This window comes from Arabidopsis lyrata (assembly GCF_000004255.2).
Source record: "Arabidopsis lyrata subsp. lyrata unplaced genomic scaffold ARALYscaffold_1, whole genome shotgun sequence".
NCBI classification, from domain to species: domain Eukaryota; kingdom Viridiplantae; phylum Streptophyta; class Magnoliopsida; order Brassicales; family Brassicaceae; genus Arabidopsis; species Arabidopsis lyrata.
Window position 1 is genome coordinate 3,930,327 of NW_003302555.1, and position 17,025 is coordinate 3,947,351.

Consider the following 17,025-nt stretch of genomic DNA (forward strand, 5'->3'; position numbering starts at 1 on the left):
TCATTCTAATGGGCTAAAATTGGGCCTCTAGTTATTTACTTAACCAATCTTAACCGGAAATTTAATTTGCAGATGATTTCGGTTAAGTTTTTATATATATATATATATATATATATATATTTATACTGTATGTTGTTAACTTGAGAGTTTTGAGAGACTGACTGACTGACTACAATATACCAACTACAAACAAAGTGGTCAAGACTCTGAATCGGTGAAAGAGGGACTCTCAAGGTCAGCCATGCTTGCAGAAGCAAATGACTCGAACGACTCCACTGTCGAAAGTGAAGATGTATCTTCCGAATCTGAGTCTTCATCCATCTCAGGGAGCACGATGTGATCATCGTCTTCTTCTTCTTCTTCACACTCATACTCTTCCGGTTCTGAAGCATCCTCAGACCCCATGAGTAGCCTGTTGATAGCTGACTTCGCGGCTTCTGTGAACCACTCTGTCTTCGGGAGTGAGCTGGTCAACGAGAATATAGACTTTTTAGTTAATTCGTTATGTTGAGACAGAGTTGGAAGAGAATTCAGAGATTACCTTTGTGGGTTGATGCCTCTTTCGGAGAATATATTGATGGCTCGGTTGATCACTACTGATGCATGGTTCTGAACTACTTTAAATGGATAACCTGCGAACCGGGCTATCTCCACTGTGAAGTTCATGTCGAGGATCAACTGCAATACGTGACAAAAAACTTCCAACTTTCAACCCAAATCTTCTCATGAAATGAACTTCAACATCAAGTTTCAATTATTTTCATTATTTCCCATTCCAAAAGGTTCAATCGGAGAAAAGCTGAGGTACATAAGAGAGGTGAAAGAGTGTGTCTTACTACCTGTTGCAACCCAGATGGCTGAAGTGGATTTGACTCGTCCTCGAATGCACTCCAAAACTCCTGCTCGTTTGATAGCCAGATTATAACAGTCTCAGTTAATCTCGCTAGTAGAATCTTTTGAAGCTTCTCTTTACCAAGCAGAACATCCCCTGCAATTATGGCCAACTGTTGTAGCTTAGAAAACAATGCCTGCATAAGAAGAGACACCGATTATTCTGTGTGCTAAAACTTATAAACTGGGAACTATAAAACTAGATCAAAGAAGAGGACGAGACCTGAAATGGTAAAGACGGCAGATGCAAGTCATCTGGTGTTTCGGTTAAATAAATGAGTGCGTCTAGTCGCGTTAGTCCTTCCCTAGAGTAGATGAAGCTCAAGACAAACTGTAGACAGAAGTAGTTTCTGAGTTTGTCAAATGCTTGAACCATGTGGCGTTTCCATTCTTTCAGTTCCGGTGCAGCGCTACTGTTTAGAGCAGCACTACTCTCACCTTCTCCTCCGCCATTTTCAATCTGGAGTTTCCAGACTTTAACAAGTGATCTTGGTAAAAGTTCGTCAAGTATTGTAAACGCCGCTCCAAGAAGAGCAAGCTGCTCAGAATCTGTCTCAGCTCTAGCGAGTACGGTATGATCTTGGAGCTCAGGGAGACCATCCTCATCTGAATGGCCAGGCAAGGCTTTGATCAGAAAGTCGATGTATTTATCATATAGTTGCAGTATCCTCGTTAACACACTCTCACCAAAGTGTAACACAACTAGGTGTGTTAACTGCTCAAGTATGTCCTGAAAGAACAAATAAAGCTTCTATAAATTTATGCATATGGAATCATAGAAAATGGTAAAATCAGTGTTCAAAATCAACTTACTTGCACAATTAGCATGAATCGAATGCTACAATCAGTCATCATAGTATCTGAAGCGATAGCGAATTCAGATAATATTATCACAAAGTCAGAGGATGATTCCAAGCCCTCATCAGTTTCAGTCAAGTCAAAGATAACCCTTCGAGCCCGTCTAAAATTCAACTCCAACACTTCTTCAACATAAGGCCGGAACAGCACCAAAAATAGCTTAGACAAAAATAAGCCTTGTGGTTCCAACACTTTGCAATAGTTAACACAATCTTGAAGACATATACTGGCTGCACGCAATGCAGAAGATGTTTCAGAAGGAGAAGCGTTTTCTTTAACCAACCGCACCAAATATTCAACTTCCCTCTCTGCCCATTGAACAACTTTGTTGGAATATGCGGGATTATCATCATCACCAAACATCGCTGCTGATTCTTTTGCAGCCACTGAGATGTTAGAGAAAACAAGCTTCGAAAGAGTGGCGGGGAAAGTGTTTGGGCAAGTGGAACATGAAGGAAGAAAGGCCTCAATTCTCCTGCGGAGGCTTGTGGCGTAAAACTTTAGAAGCAATTGGTGAGCTGAAGGTCCTTTTCCAATTCTGATCAACCCAACCAATGCATGCTTCAATTCAGCTACACAAATCGAAGGTTGTTTAGCTATCCTAAGGAGCTGATCCTCAAGAACCGCCTTTCTTTCCATAAACGCAGACTTGTAAGAAGACATCTCGACTGATCCTTTAAGATCTGGACAACTTCTTTCCTCAGCATCCATCACCTCCAGTGCTTCATCCACTTTATGTTCAGCCAAAAGAAGGTCAATTTTCTCCAGAAACTCAGACTTTGGATCAGTTACTTCATTAGGCAAGGGGTCCTCTTCGACTTCAGCGTCATGTACATCACCAGGTGATCGATTCCAATCATCCATCTCACGGCAAACTCCAGCCATCAGATCCTGCACAAGAATCCCCTGAGAAGAAATATGTTTCCGTAGCTCAACCAACTCGTGCTCCATCTCCACCGCTTCTTCAGATATTCTAAACAAACCAAACATAAAGATATGAATCTCAGAAACTAGCACAACGAATACAAAGAAACATGACTTAACCTTACACCAAACACTCAAGATCCTCTTCATTAGGCAAGGGGTCCTCTTCGACTTCAGCGTCATGTACATCACCAGGTGATCGATTCCAATCATCCATCTCACGGCAAACTCCAGCCATCAGATCCTGCACAAGAATCCCCTGAGAAGAAATATGTTTCCGTAGCTCAACCAACTCGTGCTCCATCTCCACCGCTTCTTCAGATATTCTAAACAAACCAAACATAAAGATATGAATCTCAGAAACTAGCACAACGAATACAAAGAAACATGACTTAACCTTACACCAAACACTCAAGATTTTTTGCAGGCTCATATCATTGAATCAGGAATTGCAGATTCAAAACTCGCAAACTAAATAACATAAAAAACTTAGTAGCATTTATATTACCTTAAGAAAGCAAGGTACTTGGTACGCATATCACCGCACATATTTTCCACAGCGTCCTTTAAATCCATAAGCTCACAGCAAAGCTTTCTAATTCCCTGCATTGTTTAACATTACCAAATCAACGAGCATAAACCCATGGACCAACAGAAGCAGTAATCATGAACAATCTTAGGTTCAACTAGTTTCAATCCAATACGATAAATTCGAGGGCTACTGAGTCTTAATCCAGATCAATTCGAAAGAACCCATTTGAGATAAACTATCTCCACGTACAATGAATCGGTTCAGAGAAGGAAACAATTCAAAAAAAAAAAAAAAAAGGAGAGACCTTTTCGGTGAGAGACTGGTGAACGGAATCGATCTTTGACTGAGGAGTGATGCTTTCGATAAATGGGTACTCGTCGTCTTCCTCGCTGCTCTCCATGTCTCTCGCTCTATCTATTTCCCCCTCAGTCTTCCGCGGAGTCTCACTGTCTCAGACACGGTTGCCGAAAGAAGCACGATAGTGATGCTTTGGACTCTCTCTACTCTCAAGAAGACAGACACATTCGTCGGGATTTTTTGTACATTGCCTTTTTTGTACACAAAACGGCAGGTAGTGTAATATATCAAGCTAAAGACGGCACGATGGTTCTTATGGTTTTTGTCATAATGATTCTCTTTTTGGGCTTTTATTTTTTCCTTTTTCGTACCATAGAAAAATCTATGAAGTCTAAACTATTTCCTAAATCTATTAATCAAAATTTTGTTTAACCACAATTTAGAAAAAGGAGATTTCTCGTCGACTTCAGCAGGCTTGACCAATTCCATTAAATGCAAAGGGTCTATTTAACATTGTTTTTCTTTCTACGTAATTAGTTACGGTCTAACATTATATCATGAGGAATACTTGATTCTTTAAATATGAGGATGATATTTGAATTCAACAACATAATTGTATCAAACATATATCTTTATACAACAAGCGTGTAGTATGTCATTTGTTGAACATAGATAGATTAAATCCTACATCAAAATTTGACTTATATATTATTGCCTTTAACAATCATGATTTTGATGAAACTTCCATAACTAACATATGCTTTTACTCGGTGGAATTGATTCTCTTATTAGATTTCGGTTTAAGGAATCGGGATACGGTACTCCAGCCACCAGTACCAAGTTTGCAAGAGTACTTACTCCATAGCCATAAAAGAAAAGACTTTTTCTTGCTCTTCGAGTAACAATCTTGATCATCTCGAACGTTTCTTCCCAAAGAAGAGATACGAAGCCGGCTACGCTCCAAACATTTTCTATAAGCTTCAAGAAAAGGGTCGTCTTCTCTCTTCCTGAAACTTGAAAAATTGGATCTCGAAGTCCTAACCATATTAGAAGGCGTGAAAGGACAAACAACAAGAGGACTGTGCAACACTTCCTCACTATACATAACATGAGAACATGGATATGTGTAGCTTCTTGATATGTGTAAGAAAATATGCATTTTTACCGTGGGAAAATTGTTATAAAAAAAGCGAAACTCAAATATCAAGATACAGTTATTATATTATTATGTCTTATGTGGGTGTGCATTGTACACACTGTTACTCAAATTTAGATGGGCCAATAGTAGAGGTCACAAACACTAAAATAATAATTAAAAAAAAAAAACACAAATGCGTGAACGGCAGGATTCGAACCTGCGCGGGCAAAGCCCACATGATTTCTAGTCATGCCCGATAACCACTCCGGCACGTCCACATTTTGATTGTAAATTGACTACCTATATATTATTTTAAATATCCAACTTTCTAATTTTTGAGACCTATGCAGAAATATTGCAACGCCCAAACTCTAAGATGTTGTTTACAATGTTTGAGAACCAATACAAATTCCTTGCTCGAGCTGGGAATAGAGTACAAGAGATAAAAGAAAGAAAGAGAAAGATTTAATTTATAATGTTTGTTTATGATTCTTGGATGATTCAGTTTTTCTTTTTTTTTTGTTTACTATTTATTTGCAGCTTATTGTTGAAGCATCGTTGAGCAAAGAAGAGGTGAAATCTACAATCATATCTTGAGAATATATGTGGAATGGATGAATGATTCCACCATTTTATTTTTGTATTATCCGAAGTAGGATCACTCAGAGAGTTGTGTAGATTTTAACATGAATTCTAGAGGCTAAGCAAGCAGACATCATCCAAAATTTTTAGAACACTGAAAATACTATTGAAAAGACATAACTAATTCAGGATGCATTCTTCTCATATGTGCTTGAATGAATTTGGAATGGAATAGACATGCAATCTACGCAATCTATATTGACCATCTTCGGTCCAGATTTGAAACCGAACCGGTTTGATATCATGTCCCTACTCCCAACCATGGAAGTAAAAGCATGTCCCGTGGTTTATATATTCCGGTTTGTTGTTAGGGCCGGATTTAAAAGCTTGGTTATACATTTGCTTTTTAATATATATTTTTTAATTTTAAGATATCATTTATCAATTGATTTCATCAATGATTACTACTTATATACTAGTTAATCAAGGAAACAAATGTGGACCTAAAAAGCTAATTTACTTTCCCTGCATCCATTCCCATGGAAGAATCTCATCTGAACCGACTTGAAGACGAAGTAAGGGATCAACGCTGAAGATCATCAGAAGAGAGTGGTGGTGAGCCATATGCTAAGCCCAAACCAAGCCTGTAATCCTTGTTCTTATGATCCAAACTTGCAGATAGAACACACTCGAGTCCCATTTTTAATTGTTTTTCAAGACATGCATATGCAACACCGTTAGAATCAATCTTTCCCTGAACACGAGACTGAAACAAAAGCTCATATTGTTAGAATTAAAACAGATTTATAAAGACTTTGTTTTCAATTCCATTAAAATCTAAAAAATAGCAATAGCAATATTACCCAAAATCTAGAAATCTCGCAGTCACGTCCAACACTAGCTTTAACATCTCTTGAAAAACAATTGTACACAAAATCAGTGGCGAGTGAAACCTGATTATGAGCAAAAACATACATGTGACACGGTTATTATCTCATCGAGCTTAAAGATAAATTATATGAGAAAGGCGCAATACCTACTGGCCCAAAAGACCTCACCACCCAAAGATAGACAGGGTGTCACACGCTGTAACGAAAAATTACTATGAGCTAATTGTAATTGACGTATTATTGTGTCTTGTCATAATCTTTTTATAAACCAAGCACTTAATTTTTCAGTATAGTACAAAAACAATTCATAATAGTGGCTAATGTCAGAAATCAAATTAGAAAGAGTTCAAAAAGCTTAGAAGAGAACTGTGAGTAACAAATTTACCTGAATATATGTTGCTGCAGTTAGACCTTTGCTCCCGAGTTGAAATTGAGCTTTGTAGTTTAGAGCCTACAGAAATGTGAGCCAAAAAGAAAAAAATGAAGGAAACTATTCATCAAACGTTCATCAGAAAGATAGCAAATCTTCAAATAGAGATAAATTTACTCACCATGTATTCAAAGCTGACTAGTGTGTCAAACAAACGTGACTCATCTATCAGCTGGAAAAGAAGGTAAGAAAACCCACATTTTGTCAAGAGAATGAATATACGCCATAGAAGAATCACATAATCTCTAGTTGCAACACTTACCTGTGTCTGTGCCTTCACGGTCAACTTATCAGTTATAACGGCTTTCATTTTCGTAGTTAGTGTATTATCAGTAGTAACACGTCCAATAAGCGTCAGCTGCAACAAAAACACTAATCTTTTGATTCCCAGAGAGAAACAAACAAAAAAATTCTATTAAACAATCCAATTAACATTAATCATTCTTTTGATTTTCAAATACCTTTGTGTTAAAGTAGTGGGCACCAAGCCCAGAATATGCTCCTGGCACTATGGTTGAACTGTTTGACACAAGAATAAACGGGGTTAACGAGAAACATCAAGAGAAAAGGAAAAATTGTTTGCGTAAAAAAAGAAACATAATTACCCGATAAAAAACTTGTCCTCATAAAAGGATGGACAGTAGTTTAGATAGAAACCACTGATATAACCAGGGTTTAAAGTCTCTGCACAAAAATAAAACTGCTTTGAATCAATTTAAATCATACTAGACAGTTTCCACTGTATATAAGAGCAGCTTGAAACGATTCATGGAAGACAAGTAGAAGAAACGAAACAGTAGCTTAAAGTGCTCGAACTTGGTCAATACAAACAGAAGACAGCTAAATCTCTAACACGACAGTACAATGCAGTGAATCCAGACTCATGTATCTCCACACTGATCGAGAAACCCATAGATTGAGATATCCGGAAATTCAATAAGTTGCAGTGGAAGCTTATGATATACTTAACTGGTAGCTTCGCGATTGATCGGTTTGGTTCTTTTTTGGTTTAGATTGGTTCAGTTATTTGAATGGATAACCAAAATGCTAACAAGTAACACAAGCTCTTAAAATCTTTAAACAAAGTCTTATAAATAGCTATATATATAGCTAACGAATGCTTTAAGAGGAACATATGAAAAAAAATTCAAAATTAAATCAATGCACTTGTGAAGAATGCTCTTCACGAAAATTACATAAATACCAACTATTATTTTATCGTAATACATATTTTTTAATGCAAACATCCATTATTACTCTGTTTATTTTGTTGCATCTCAAAAATATGAAAAACACAACGCTAGAATTTAACACTTACATTTTTTTAAAACAAAAACATTTTGTGAAACTTGAGTTAAAGTAAAACATTTAGTTTAAAATCAAAACAATTTCTTTAAAACATTATTTGTGAAAACCCTTTAAAACTAAACTAAGTGTTAAATTTATCTGACTTTATGACAATATTTGTCTGATTCGGCGACGGAGTCTTAGTCTGAGCCGGGTTCTCCTCCTTTTTTGCCTGAGTCAGAACAGGATCCGCTGGAGCCTTTTAGTCGGTCGGAGTCTTAGTCTTCGTCGGGCTCTCTTCCTTCTTCGGCTTATCCACCGTCTTCCGTCCGAGTTCAAACAGATCCTTCAGCTTTCCAAGAACGTCAACTTCATCCATATCTCTCAACTTCTGGCCTGCCTTTCTTCCCAAATCCGTGAAAAATTTGCGGAAAGCAGCAATTAAGAAACAAGACGATTATGATTATCATAGGTCTTTCTCAACTTTTTTTTATATCCAGAGCCATTTGGGTTTTCGGCTCCAATATTTTGGGTTTCATGTTACAATATTTTCCGTTTATTACAACAACATAACCACAACGTATGCAAATTATTACAGATTTACATGCACAACGTATAAGAGTCATGAAGTAGCCATCACCAAACTTCACCATTGGGTTATATTGGACTTAACTTAAACTGATGAGGGCTTGGAATCATCCTCTGACTTTGTGAAAATATTATTTGAATTCGTTATGGCTAAATAATATTGAATTTATGATACCAAAGCTTACGAACCAAAAAGACGGGATACTAAGTCCGGTTTGTTTTCAATGTACTAAAAGTTAATACTTTCATATATAAAAATATTTTGTATGATAAAAATTTTTAGTTAAAAATCAAATTACTTAAACATAATTTGTAAAAAACCTTTAAACTTAACTAAGAGTTAAATTATAATACATAGAAAACATGTTAACTTATGACACCTCAAAACTTACAGACCAAAATGACAGGATGCTAAGTCTAGTTAGTTTTCGATGTATTAAACTTAGAGCAACCTCAATGGGGGTTTCTAAACATGATCCTTAATAAATAATAAAATATATATATTATTTAAATATTAGATGGGTACCTTAAATTTGGAGAAACTTAGCACAATTGTTTTTTAACTAAGCAACAATTGGACTAAGTTTCTCCAAATTTAAGGTACCCATAATTAAAAAATATTATTTATCTATACTTACACTTTAATTTTATTTAAGAAACCAATGTTTAGAAACCCCATTGAGGATGCTCTTAAACACCACAAAACTTACGGACCAAAAGGACAGGATGCTAAGTCTGGTTAGTTTTCGATGTATTAAAAATTTCACATTTAGAAATAAAAACATTTTGTATAATAAAAAACCTTAGTTTAATATCAAAACAATTTGCTTAAAAACATAATTTATAAAAACTCTTAAAAGTGTTAAATTTATAATATGTAGAAAACATGTTGAATTTATACATCACAAAACTTACGGACCAAGAGGACGGAATGTTCAGTCCGGTTAGTTTTTGATGTATTAAAATTTAACACTTTGTATTTTAGATATAAAAATATTTTTTATAAAAAAATAAGTTAAAATTTAAAATAATTTACTTAAAATCATTATTTCAAAAATATCTTTAAAATGTGAAAATTAAGGGTGAAAAACATTTTCTTAGACCAAAAATCAATCAGGTTAATTAAAAACGAAATCAAAACCATTTTATAAAAATAATTATCAAAAAAAAAAAAGGAAATTAAGAAAGGAGCAACCTGACTCTGGTGATTCGACGAAAGAAATCAAACTCATCTCCATCCTCTATCTTCACGCGAATTCATCATCCTCTGAGCCAAGAGTAACGAATTACCAATGACCTGAATCATATCCTCTATTGATCACGACACCTCTCTCGAATTACCAATAACCTGAATCAACGATGGTAGCAATTGAATCGATCATTTAGCTGAAGCTTACTACTACTCTTCACGAAATAATTAAATTATATCATTTGTTATTTGCACGTAATACATAAGCAAACATCCATTATTTCTCTGTTTCTCTAGTTTCATCTCAAGAAACCGAATAAAAGAGTGAACAAAGATCCCAAAAAAAAAAACAACAACATATTAAAGACCAAAAAGACAAACACAAACGTAAGAAGAAACAAAACCAATATATGTTATCGATCGAGAAGTAGTAGTGACTCTTTTGATTCTTCCATTGTCAAAATCATCCAGAGAGATTGAATTGTTTCTTTAAGCAGCGACGACTTTGTCCTTAGCGGCATTCTCTCCTCCTCCTTCGAGCTGGCTCAAGTTTCCTTTCTCCTTGATCAGCTGAATATGATGATGCTTGCAATAAAGCTTACCCTCGTGAGCTATGTAATTCGACGGGCTTATCGTGCAGCCTCCATGTGTACACTTGAAGCAGCTCTTGTGGTACAATGTTCCATTCACCGACACCTTCACAAAGTCCACATTATAAGCAGTCACAAGGTATGGAACAATGTAGCAATTTCAAAGTCTAAAGTGTGACAATAAATTAAACGTTTCTGCTCAGATTTATCATAGACACAACCTAAGAATCTTCTTTGACACAATTTGATTCTGATATGGGAAGGTTTTAGATAGGATACCTTCTCAATTGGATACACGGTTTTATCGCAGCCAACGCATTTCTCTCGGGTTCCACCAAACATATTCGACACTTTGGTTCCAGCAGGTCTCTGTTAAAGATCTCTCAGATCAAATTAATGTTAAAATTCAAGAACCTCAAAAACAGATAAAAGGTTTTGTTTTGCTGTCTGAAATTACCTCTCCCTCCAAAGGCCTATCAGGTTTTCCAATCTTTGGTGTCCCTATACATATATATGAATCAAACTTTAGATTCATATTTTCAGATTTGAAATCACCACTCACAAAGCTTTCACATTTTGATCTGTTTTTTGGTTTTTTTACCTTCGAAGCTTTTCTCAAGACTTCCAGTTCTCTTGAAGTTTTGATCGAAATGTGGTCTGCAATAGAGAACTCCTTCAAAGGAGTTGTAATTGCTAAGCTGTCTCATCAAGAAGAAGCAGAACAATCAAATCTTTAGAGCAATCAGTTTTCTTCTCCAAAAATTCAAAGATTTCTACTTAATTGATTGGTCTTCTTCATCTATATAGATCTACTTCTGGATTTATCAGAAATAATCACAAAGAAGTAAGAAACCAGAATCAAAGAACAAACCTTGAGAGTTCCTTTGCAATGGTGACATCGGAAACAAGCTTTGTGGTAGACTCGGTTATCGGCGGTTAACTTGTCAACAAGATAAACGGTTTTGTCACAGGCCATGCATTTCTGGGTTGTTCCTACGAACGCCATTTCTTGTTGTTCTTGTAAGAGATCAGACTAAAGTAAAGACTCAGGAAAAAAGAAGCTCAATCGTTTTGAGAGAGAGATAAAGAGGAATAGGATGAAGATGAAAGAAAGAGATTGTCAATTATTGTTGCTTGTTTTTTAATATGGGGACCAGACATATTGAAAAATGAACATGCTTCTCTTCTTTTTAATTTTTAATGTAAATTCTTTTTGAGAAAAGTAGGAAATTTTAAATTTTCTAATAAAATGTGACAAACATAAATTGAAGATAAGTTATGGATGGAAGAACTGTTTGCATTATAAAAAAAAAAAAAAAAAAAAGTTACTATAACTTAACAATGTATATGCAAGTATTTTTTTTTTTTTTTTTTCGACTGAATAATTCAATATATTAATAACTTAGAAGTTTCAGAATACAACTTTACCCAAAAAGACGGGGATCCATGACAATCACCTACATGGAAGAGAATACAAAAGGTACTACAATCAAGTAGTATACATCTCTTCACTAAATAAATCATGTAACCAAAAAGGGTAGCTGGTAGCTACGTATGATTGTCGTCGATCCTCACGTGTCACACTTTGAGCAATGTGGAAAGCACCTTTGTTAGCACATCTCTCCTCAAACATAATTTGCCAATGCGGGATGTGACTTAGAGCAAATAACAAGGACTCGGACTGAGCATAATAGGAAGGCCAAGCTGCAGGCCTTAACACCGCATCCATTAGATACTTCTCCTCAGCAGACAAAAGAAGATTTCTGATTTTGAGACTATGCATACTCTCTAGAGCCCAAAGCCAGCATCTAAGTTCCGCATCCTGCTTTGTTTCCATCTCACTGAAAGAACATCTGCTATGAAGTAAGACCACACCTAAAGAGTTCCTAAGCACCCAAGCAGCTCCTCCAACCTTGTTATGTTTGTCCCAAGAAGAAGCAATGTTACACTTGAGCCAAGGATTGTCCGGAGGCTTCCATACCTTGTGTAACCCCGCGCTTGCTTTGCATGTGTTTTGCTCATTTTCCTTTTGAACCTGTTGAGCCAAAAACCAATGATCGGAGTCGTCTTTGATCTTAGCAAGCAGATCAAATTGATGAAAGACCTTGCCATCAAAAATAAGGTTATTCCTATTTTTCCACAAGGTCCAAATGATCCAAGGAACAGTTCTTCTTGATTCAATAGTCAGCCCTGCATTCCTGGACATCGATATGACATGGAAGACGTTATGGTAGAGAGAGTGTTCAGCAAATCCATCAACAGGAGAAGGAATGTTGGAAAGAGCCCATGTTTGTCTGGCCAAAGTGCAGAGAAACAGCACATGGTTGATTGATTCTCCTTCAAACCCACAAGTAAGACAACGGGGATCAATCTTTACCCCTCTTGTAGCAAGTCTCTCAGCAACCGGTATAGCCCCACTGACAGCCTTCCAGAGAAACATTTTAATCTTAGAAGGAGCCAAAACTTCCCAGATTTTTTCTTTAATGGGGTTGATTGAAGGTAAAGCTGTAACCTCAATCTGAAGATCCACATTATGATTCTGTGCAGCTAACCAGTAACCAGAACGAACAGAGTATTCGCCACTCCTATTGTGTAACCAAACCATAAAATCAGGAGAAGATAGGGCTGGTTTGATCCTTTTGATGATTTCCTGGTCTCTTTGGAAGAAATGTTCTTGTAACTTGTCCCTATCCCAAGTCTTTGTAATTGGATCAATAAGGTCCGCGACTTTGAGATCCAAATTCACCAATATGTTTTTCATGAAAGGAGCTCTAAGGATGTCATCTTGTATCCAGCGAGTACACCAAACCAGAACAGAAGCTCCATTACCAATACCTTGTCTTAGACCTTTTTCCAATAGCTCTCTCCCATGGAGAATACTTCTCCAAGCAAAAGAAGGTCTGGATCCCAGCTTAGCATCGAGGAAAGGATCCTCATCATAATACCTACTCTTGATGAAACGAGAGAAAAGGCAATACGGATAATGGAGAAGTCTCCAAGCTTGCTTGGCTAAGAGAGCTTGGTTGAACAGCTCTATGTCCTTGAAACCAAGACCTCCTTTGTTCTTTGGCAGGCAAAGCTTACTCCAAGAAACCCAATGTATCTTCTTGTGGTGTTCAAGAGTACTCCACCAGAAAGCAGACATGGCTCCAGATAAAGATTCGCATGTGGATTTAGGCAGTCTAAAGCATGACATGGCGTAAACAGGCATTGCCAATGCAACAGACTTGAGGAGAATCTCTTTCCCTCCTTGTGATAATGTTCTTGCAAACCAGCCCGAGAGTCTGTTCTTCAGCGAGTCATGAATATATTCCAACATATCAGCCTTTGAACCACTGAAACATTCAGGGAGACCTAGGTAAGTGCCGGCTCCACCTTCATTAGAGATACCAATCTTGATCTTGATCCTCTCTTTATCCACCTCAGAAATCTTGGACCCAAAAGTTATGGAAGATTTATCTAAATTAATAACCTGACCTGTAGCTCTACCATAAGTATCCAGAATATCTTTAAAGGCTGATACTTGATCTTCCAGAGCTTTGCAGATGAAGAGAGAGTCATCAGCGAAGAGGAGATGGTGAATTGAGGGACCATTCAAGGAGAACTGCAACCCATTAATCAAACCATTTTCCTCGGCCTTATTGAGCAAGTGAGTGAGGCCTTCAGTGCAGAGAATGAAGAGGAAGGGCGATAAAGGGTCACCTTGTCTTAAACCACGTTGGGGAACCACCAAACCATGTGGCTGTCCATTTATCAGAACCGTGTAGGACACTGTCTGGACACAAGTCATAATCCACTTGACCCAAATGACATGAAACCCTAAAGCAATTAGCAATTTCTCCAAGTAGCTCCATTCCACTCTATCAAAAGCCTTGGACATGTCAGTTTTTATGGCCATAAACTCCTTGGAAGTTGCATTGTGAGTCCTGAGGCCATGAACAACTTCATGTGCAATCATAATATTATCAGAAATAAGCCTTTCTTCAACAAATGCAGACTGATTTGGAGAGACAATCGTGGACAGCAAAGGTTTCAGTCTCGAGACAAGGATTTTAGAAATGACCTTGTACATGACAGAACATAGGCTAATGGGTCTGAGATCCTTCATGGTAGATGCGCCTGGCTTCTTGGGAATGAGGCAGAGCTGAGTGAAGTTCCACTCCTTTTGAAAAAACCCATCAGAGAAAAATCTGAGAACCTCTTCAGTAAAATGATTTCCAACAATCTCCCAATATTGTTGGAAGAAAAGGCCAGTCATACCATCATAGCCCGGAGCACTAGATGATTTAATAGAGAAGACCGCAGCTCTCACTTCTTCTTTACTAACCTTCATTAATAGAGTCGAATTCATATCCGCGTTGACTCTAGGGATGAAATCAAAGAATATATCATCACTATTGTCAGGATAAGAAGAAGAGAAAAGATTCTGAAAATAATTAGCTGCAACATCCCCTTTTGAAGCTTCAGATTTATGAGTGATCCCTTCATCATCAACAAGACAGTCCAGCCCATTTTTTGATCTCTCAGCCTTCACAGAGGCATGGAAGTACTTGGTGTTCTTGTCCCCTGAGTGAGCCCACAACTGTCTAGTTTTTTGCTGCCAAAAACTCTCCTCTTCCTTATGAGCATTAACCAATTCTCTATTCAGAACTCTCATTCTTTCAAAGGAAGGAGAAATTGAAGCGTGAACCTTTTCAATATCTCTTTGAATCAGATCAATTTTTACTTTAGCATTGGTTCCATTAGCTCTCTTCCAATTGCTAAGAGCCTTCCTACATCTTCTTAGTCTTTCAGATACACTTTGGCCAAAAACAGATGATGAAGCATTCCAAGCATGTGAGACCGCTTCTTTGACTAAAGGTTTATGTAACATCCTTTTATCAAATCTGAAGGAACCCCGATAAGAATCTTGTGAAGAAACCAGCTGGACCAGAACTGGTCTGTGGTCGGAGCCTTTCTTGTCCAGGAAAGCTTGGTTAGAGGCTGGGAAACATTTGAACCAGTCCTTGTTACCAAAACATCTGTCCAACTTGCATTGAATCCACATCTCATTCCGTTTACCACCCCAAGTAAACCCATTACCAGTACTCTTCAACTCAATCATACCCCCTACACTCAACATATTTGAAAAATCAGTGAAAGAAGCTTCACTTCTTCTTGGACCTCCTAATTTCTCACCATTGTGGAGTATTTCATTAAAATCTCCCACCATGGCCCAGCAACCAGCCCTAATAATAGCTAATCTTGAAATCCTCTCCCAAACCTGATTCCTCAAGCTATTATTTGGGTTACCATAGACACAAGACAGGAAAAAACTTGAATTACCAATATTTACATCAAGATCCAAAATGTTCTTATCCGCAGACAGAATCTTCATTTCCACATTCTTCTTCCAAAACAAAGCTAAACCTCCACACCTTCCAACCGGTTCCACTGTATATACACGTTCATAACCAAGCCACACTTGAATATCTACAAGCACATTCCTTATGTTCATAGTCTCCATTAAGAACAGGATCTCAGGAAAATGTTTTTTACGCATTTCCATGAGACGTTGAACTGTCAATTCTTGAGGCCGCCCCAAACCTTGACAGTTCCAACTGATTATGCTCATAAAAAATTGGACAGTCCCTCATTTGGGACCGCCAAAGATTGCTTGCGTCTCGCGACTTTGTGTTCCTCTGTATCAGCCATCAATCCTTTTCTTTTTTCTATAGTGCCAACTTGGAGCCCTGCACTTATAGGCACTTCAACAGAAACAACCCCAGCAGCAAGAGACTTTAAAGCTGGTTTTGGTTTCCTCTTACTGATATATGGTCTCTTTCTATTCCTAGGCTTTCTTTGCTTAGTCCCGGATGGGCCAGCTTCAGAGAAGCCAACTTCATATGCCGTAGAACTAGGCTGAGAGTAAGACGAGGAATAAGAGTAATCCACAAGAGCTTTGTTACCTAAAACAGAAGACTGCTGTGAAGCATCGATCCCACCAGACAAGGCCTGGTGAACGTCAGAAGGAATGGCCTGAGAAGAGCCTTCAGCGAGAACTGAGTCCTTTGTTGATGTAGCTGACGATTCATAACCGAAGACTATACCTTTACCTTTGCCAAAATCATTGGAAACAACAGGTGCAGGCTCCAATCTCAAAACAGTTTTTTGAGTTATCGGATCTCTTTCCGCCTCTGCAACTGATTTCTTGACTCTTTCTTCTCTAATTAGGCGCTTTTCTCCACTTGCAACTAGAAGGTATTGCCTCATTCCTTGAAGAACATCTGGTGCAATGCGAGGCCGTCCTAGGAGAGGGTGGATACCAACCTGTTCTTCCTTCAGAACCCCAAAGAGAGCATCTCCTTGTTTTAGTACCAATGGAGCTTTTGCTTTTTCGACCTTCCTTCCTAGCTTTCTGTCAATGATTTGGTCTTGAGCCTGTTTTATCTGAAGAGGACAGACATCTTGCTCATGCGTGAGTCTCTGACATCTATAGCAACGTTTCTGAACTCGCTCATAGAAGTAAGAGACCGAAGTTGAGAGACCATTAGGCAAATTGATGATCTTCGTCCTTCTAAGAGGTCGAGAGACATCAAAATTGATCTTTACCCTTACAAATTCCTTATTTTGTGGTTTGGCAGGATCGAAGACCACTTCTGTAACCTGACCAACAAGATCTCCTAAACAAGTGATGGCTTGTTCGGTGTAGTAGTTCAAAGGAATATTTCTGATTTGAACCCACAAGGGCGTGAACTGGAGCGAATCCGGAGGAGGAGTTTCTGTCCACCTTTCCATCAAAATTCCCCATTCATTATAGGTCTGAAACCCTTTCTCCAACACTTCCACC

The 17,025-nt window shown here is 37.7% G+C and overlaps 4 protein-coding genes and 1 non-coding gene across 6 annotated transcripts; all 5 read right to left on the minus strand.

Annotated features, from left to right (window-relative positions):
• Nucleotides 1-105: 105 nt before the first annotated feature.
• Nucleotides 106-3,724, minus strand: LOC9328614 (exocyst complex component EXO84C). Of its 2 annotated transcripts, XM_021013103.1 has the most exons (8): nt 3,510-3,724; nt 3,182-3,276; nt 2,799-2,999; nt 1,705-2,722; nt 1,115-1,621; nt 840-1,028; nt 542-678; nt 106-466 (listed from the first exon to the last, which is right to left on the minus strand). In XM_021013103.1, exons 1-8 carry the CDS (start codon nt 3,603-3,605, stop codon nt 199-201), a joined length of 2,511 nt encoding a protein of 836 aa, XP_020868762.1. In that variant the 5' UTR covers nt 3,606-3,724; the 3' UTR covers nt 106-198. The 2 variants fall into 2 exon arrangements, with proteins under 2 accessions (XP_020868762.1, XP_020868763.1); XM_021013104.1 differs by lacking the exons at nt 3,182-3,276; nt 3,510-3,724 and having other exon boundaries at nt 2,794-2,889.
• A 1,112-nt stretch (nt 3,725-4,836) lies between these two features.
• On the minus strand, nt 4,837-4,918 carry TRNAS-AGA. Its single transcript has one exon. It is a non-coding gene; the product is annotated as a tRNA-Ser (tRNA).
• A 702-nt stretch (nt 4,919-5,620) lies between these two features.
• On the minus strand, nt 5,621-7,524 carry LOC9328615 (mitochondrial import receptor subunit TOM40-1). The gene is made up of 8 exons (XM_021014198.1): nt 7,513-7,524; nt 7,148-7,226; nt 7,004-7,061; nt 6,805-6,900; nt 6,664-6,714; nt 6,498-6,563; nt 6,086-6,175; nt 5,621-5,988 (listed from the first exon to the last, which is right to left on the minus strand). The coding sequence occupies exons 4-8, from the start codon at nt 6,850-6,852 to the stop codon at nt 5,806-5,808; spliced, it is 438 nt and encodes a 145-aa protein (XP_020869857.1). The 5' UTR covers nt 6,853-6,900; nt 7,004-7,061; nt 7,148-7,226; nt 7,513-7,524; the 3' UTR covers nt 5,621-5,805.
• A 2,298-nt stretch (nt 7,525-9,822) lies between these two features.
• Nucleotides 9,823-11,323, minus strand: LOC9328616 (LIM domain-containing protein WLIM1). Its single transcript, XM_021014339.1, has 5 exons — nt 11,068-11,323; nt 10,798-10,894; nt 10,654-10,697; nt 10,476-10,565; nt 9,823-10,302 (listed from the first exon to the last, which is right to left on the minus strand). The coding sequence occupies exons 1-5, from the start codon at nt 11,200-11,202 to the stop codon at nt 10,096-10,098; spliced, it is 573 nt and encodes a 190-aa protein (XP_020869998.1). The 5' UTR covers nt 11,203-11,323; the 3' UTR covers nt 9,823-10,095.
• Nucleotides 11,324-11,620: 297 nt separating this feature from the next.
• Nucleotides 11,621-12,402, minus strand: LOC110225007. The gene is made up of 2 exons (XM_021013456.1): nt 11,749-12,402; nt 11,621-11,653 (listed from the first exon to the last, which is right to left on the minus strand). Exons 1-2 carry the CDS (start codon nt 12,400-12,402, stop codon nt 11,621-11,623), a joined length of 687 nt encoding a protein of 228 aa, XP_020869115.1.
• Between the last annotated feature and the right edge of the window lie 4,623 nt (nt 12,403-17,025).

Bases quoted from the DNA above. Each gene is read 5' to 3' on its own strand.
- LOC9328614 (XM_021013103.1), bottom strand. From the start codon at position 3,605: ATGGAGAGCAGCGAGGAAGACGACGAGTACCCATTTATCGAAAGCATC. The intron at 2,723-2,798 runs GTAAGGTTAAGT...TGGTTTGTTTAG, and splicing joins GAGGATCTTGAGTGTTTGGT to AATATCTGAAGAAGCGGTGG. The intron at 679-839 runs GTAGTAAGACAC...CACGTATTGCAG, and splicing joins AGCCATCTGGGTTGCAACAG to TTGATCCTCGACATGAACTT.
- LOC9328615 (XM_021014198.1), bottom strand. From the start codon at position 6,852: ATGAAAGCCGTTATAACTGATAAGTTGACCGTGAAGGCACAGACACAG. The intron at 6,715-6,804 runs GTAAGTGTTGCA...CTTCTTTTCCAG, and splicing joins CCGTGAAGGCACAGACACAG to CTGATAGATGAGTCACGTTT. The intron at 6,176-6,497 runs GTAAATTTGTTA...GCTCATAATCAG, and splicing joins CTGCAGCAACATATATTCAG to GTTTCACTCGCCACTGATTT.
- LOC9328616 (XM_021014339.1), bottom strand. From the start codon at position 11,202: ATGGCGTTCGTAGGAACAACCCAGAAATGCATGGCCTGTGACAAAACC. The intron at 10,895-11,067 runs GTTTGTTCTTTG...TTGATGAGACAG, and splicing joins ATTGCAAAGGAACTCTCAAG to CTTAGCAATTACAACTCCTT. The intron at 10,566-10,653 runs GTAATTTCAGAC...GATCTTTAACAG, and splicing joins ATAGGCCTTTGGAGGGAGAG to AGACCTGCTGGAACCAAAGT.
- LOC110225007 (XM_021013456.1), bottom strand. From the start codon at position 12,402: ATGTCCAGGAATGCAGGGCTGACTATTGAATCAAGAAGAACTGTTCCT. The intron at 11,654-11,748 runs GTAGCTACCAGC...TCTTCCATGTAG, and splicing joins AGGATCGACGACAATCATAC to GTGATTGTCATGGATCCCCG.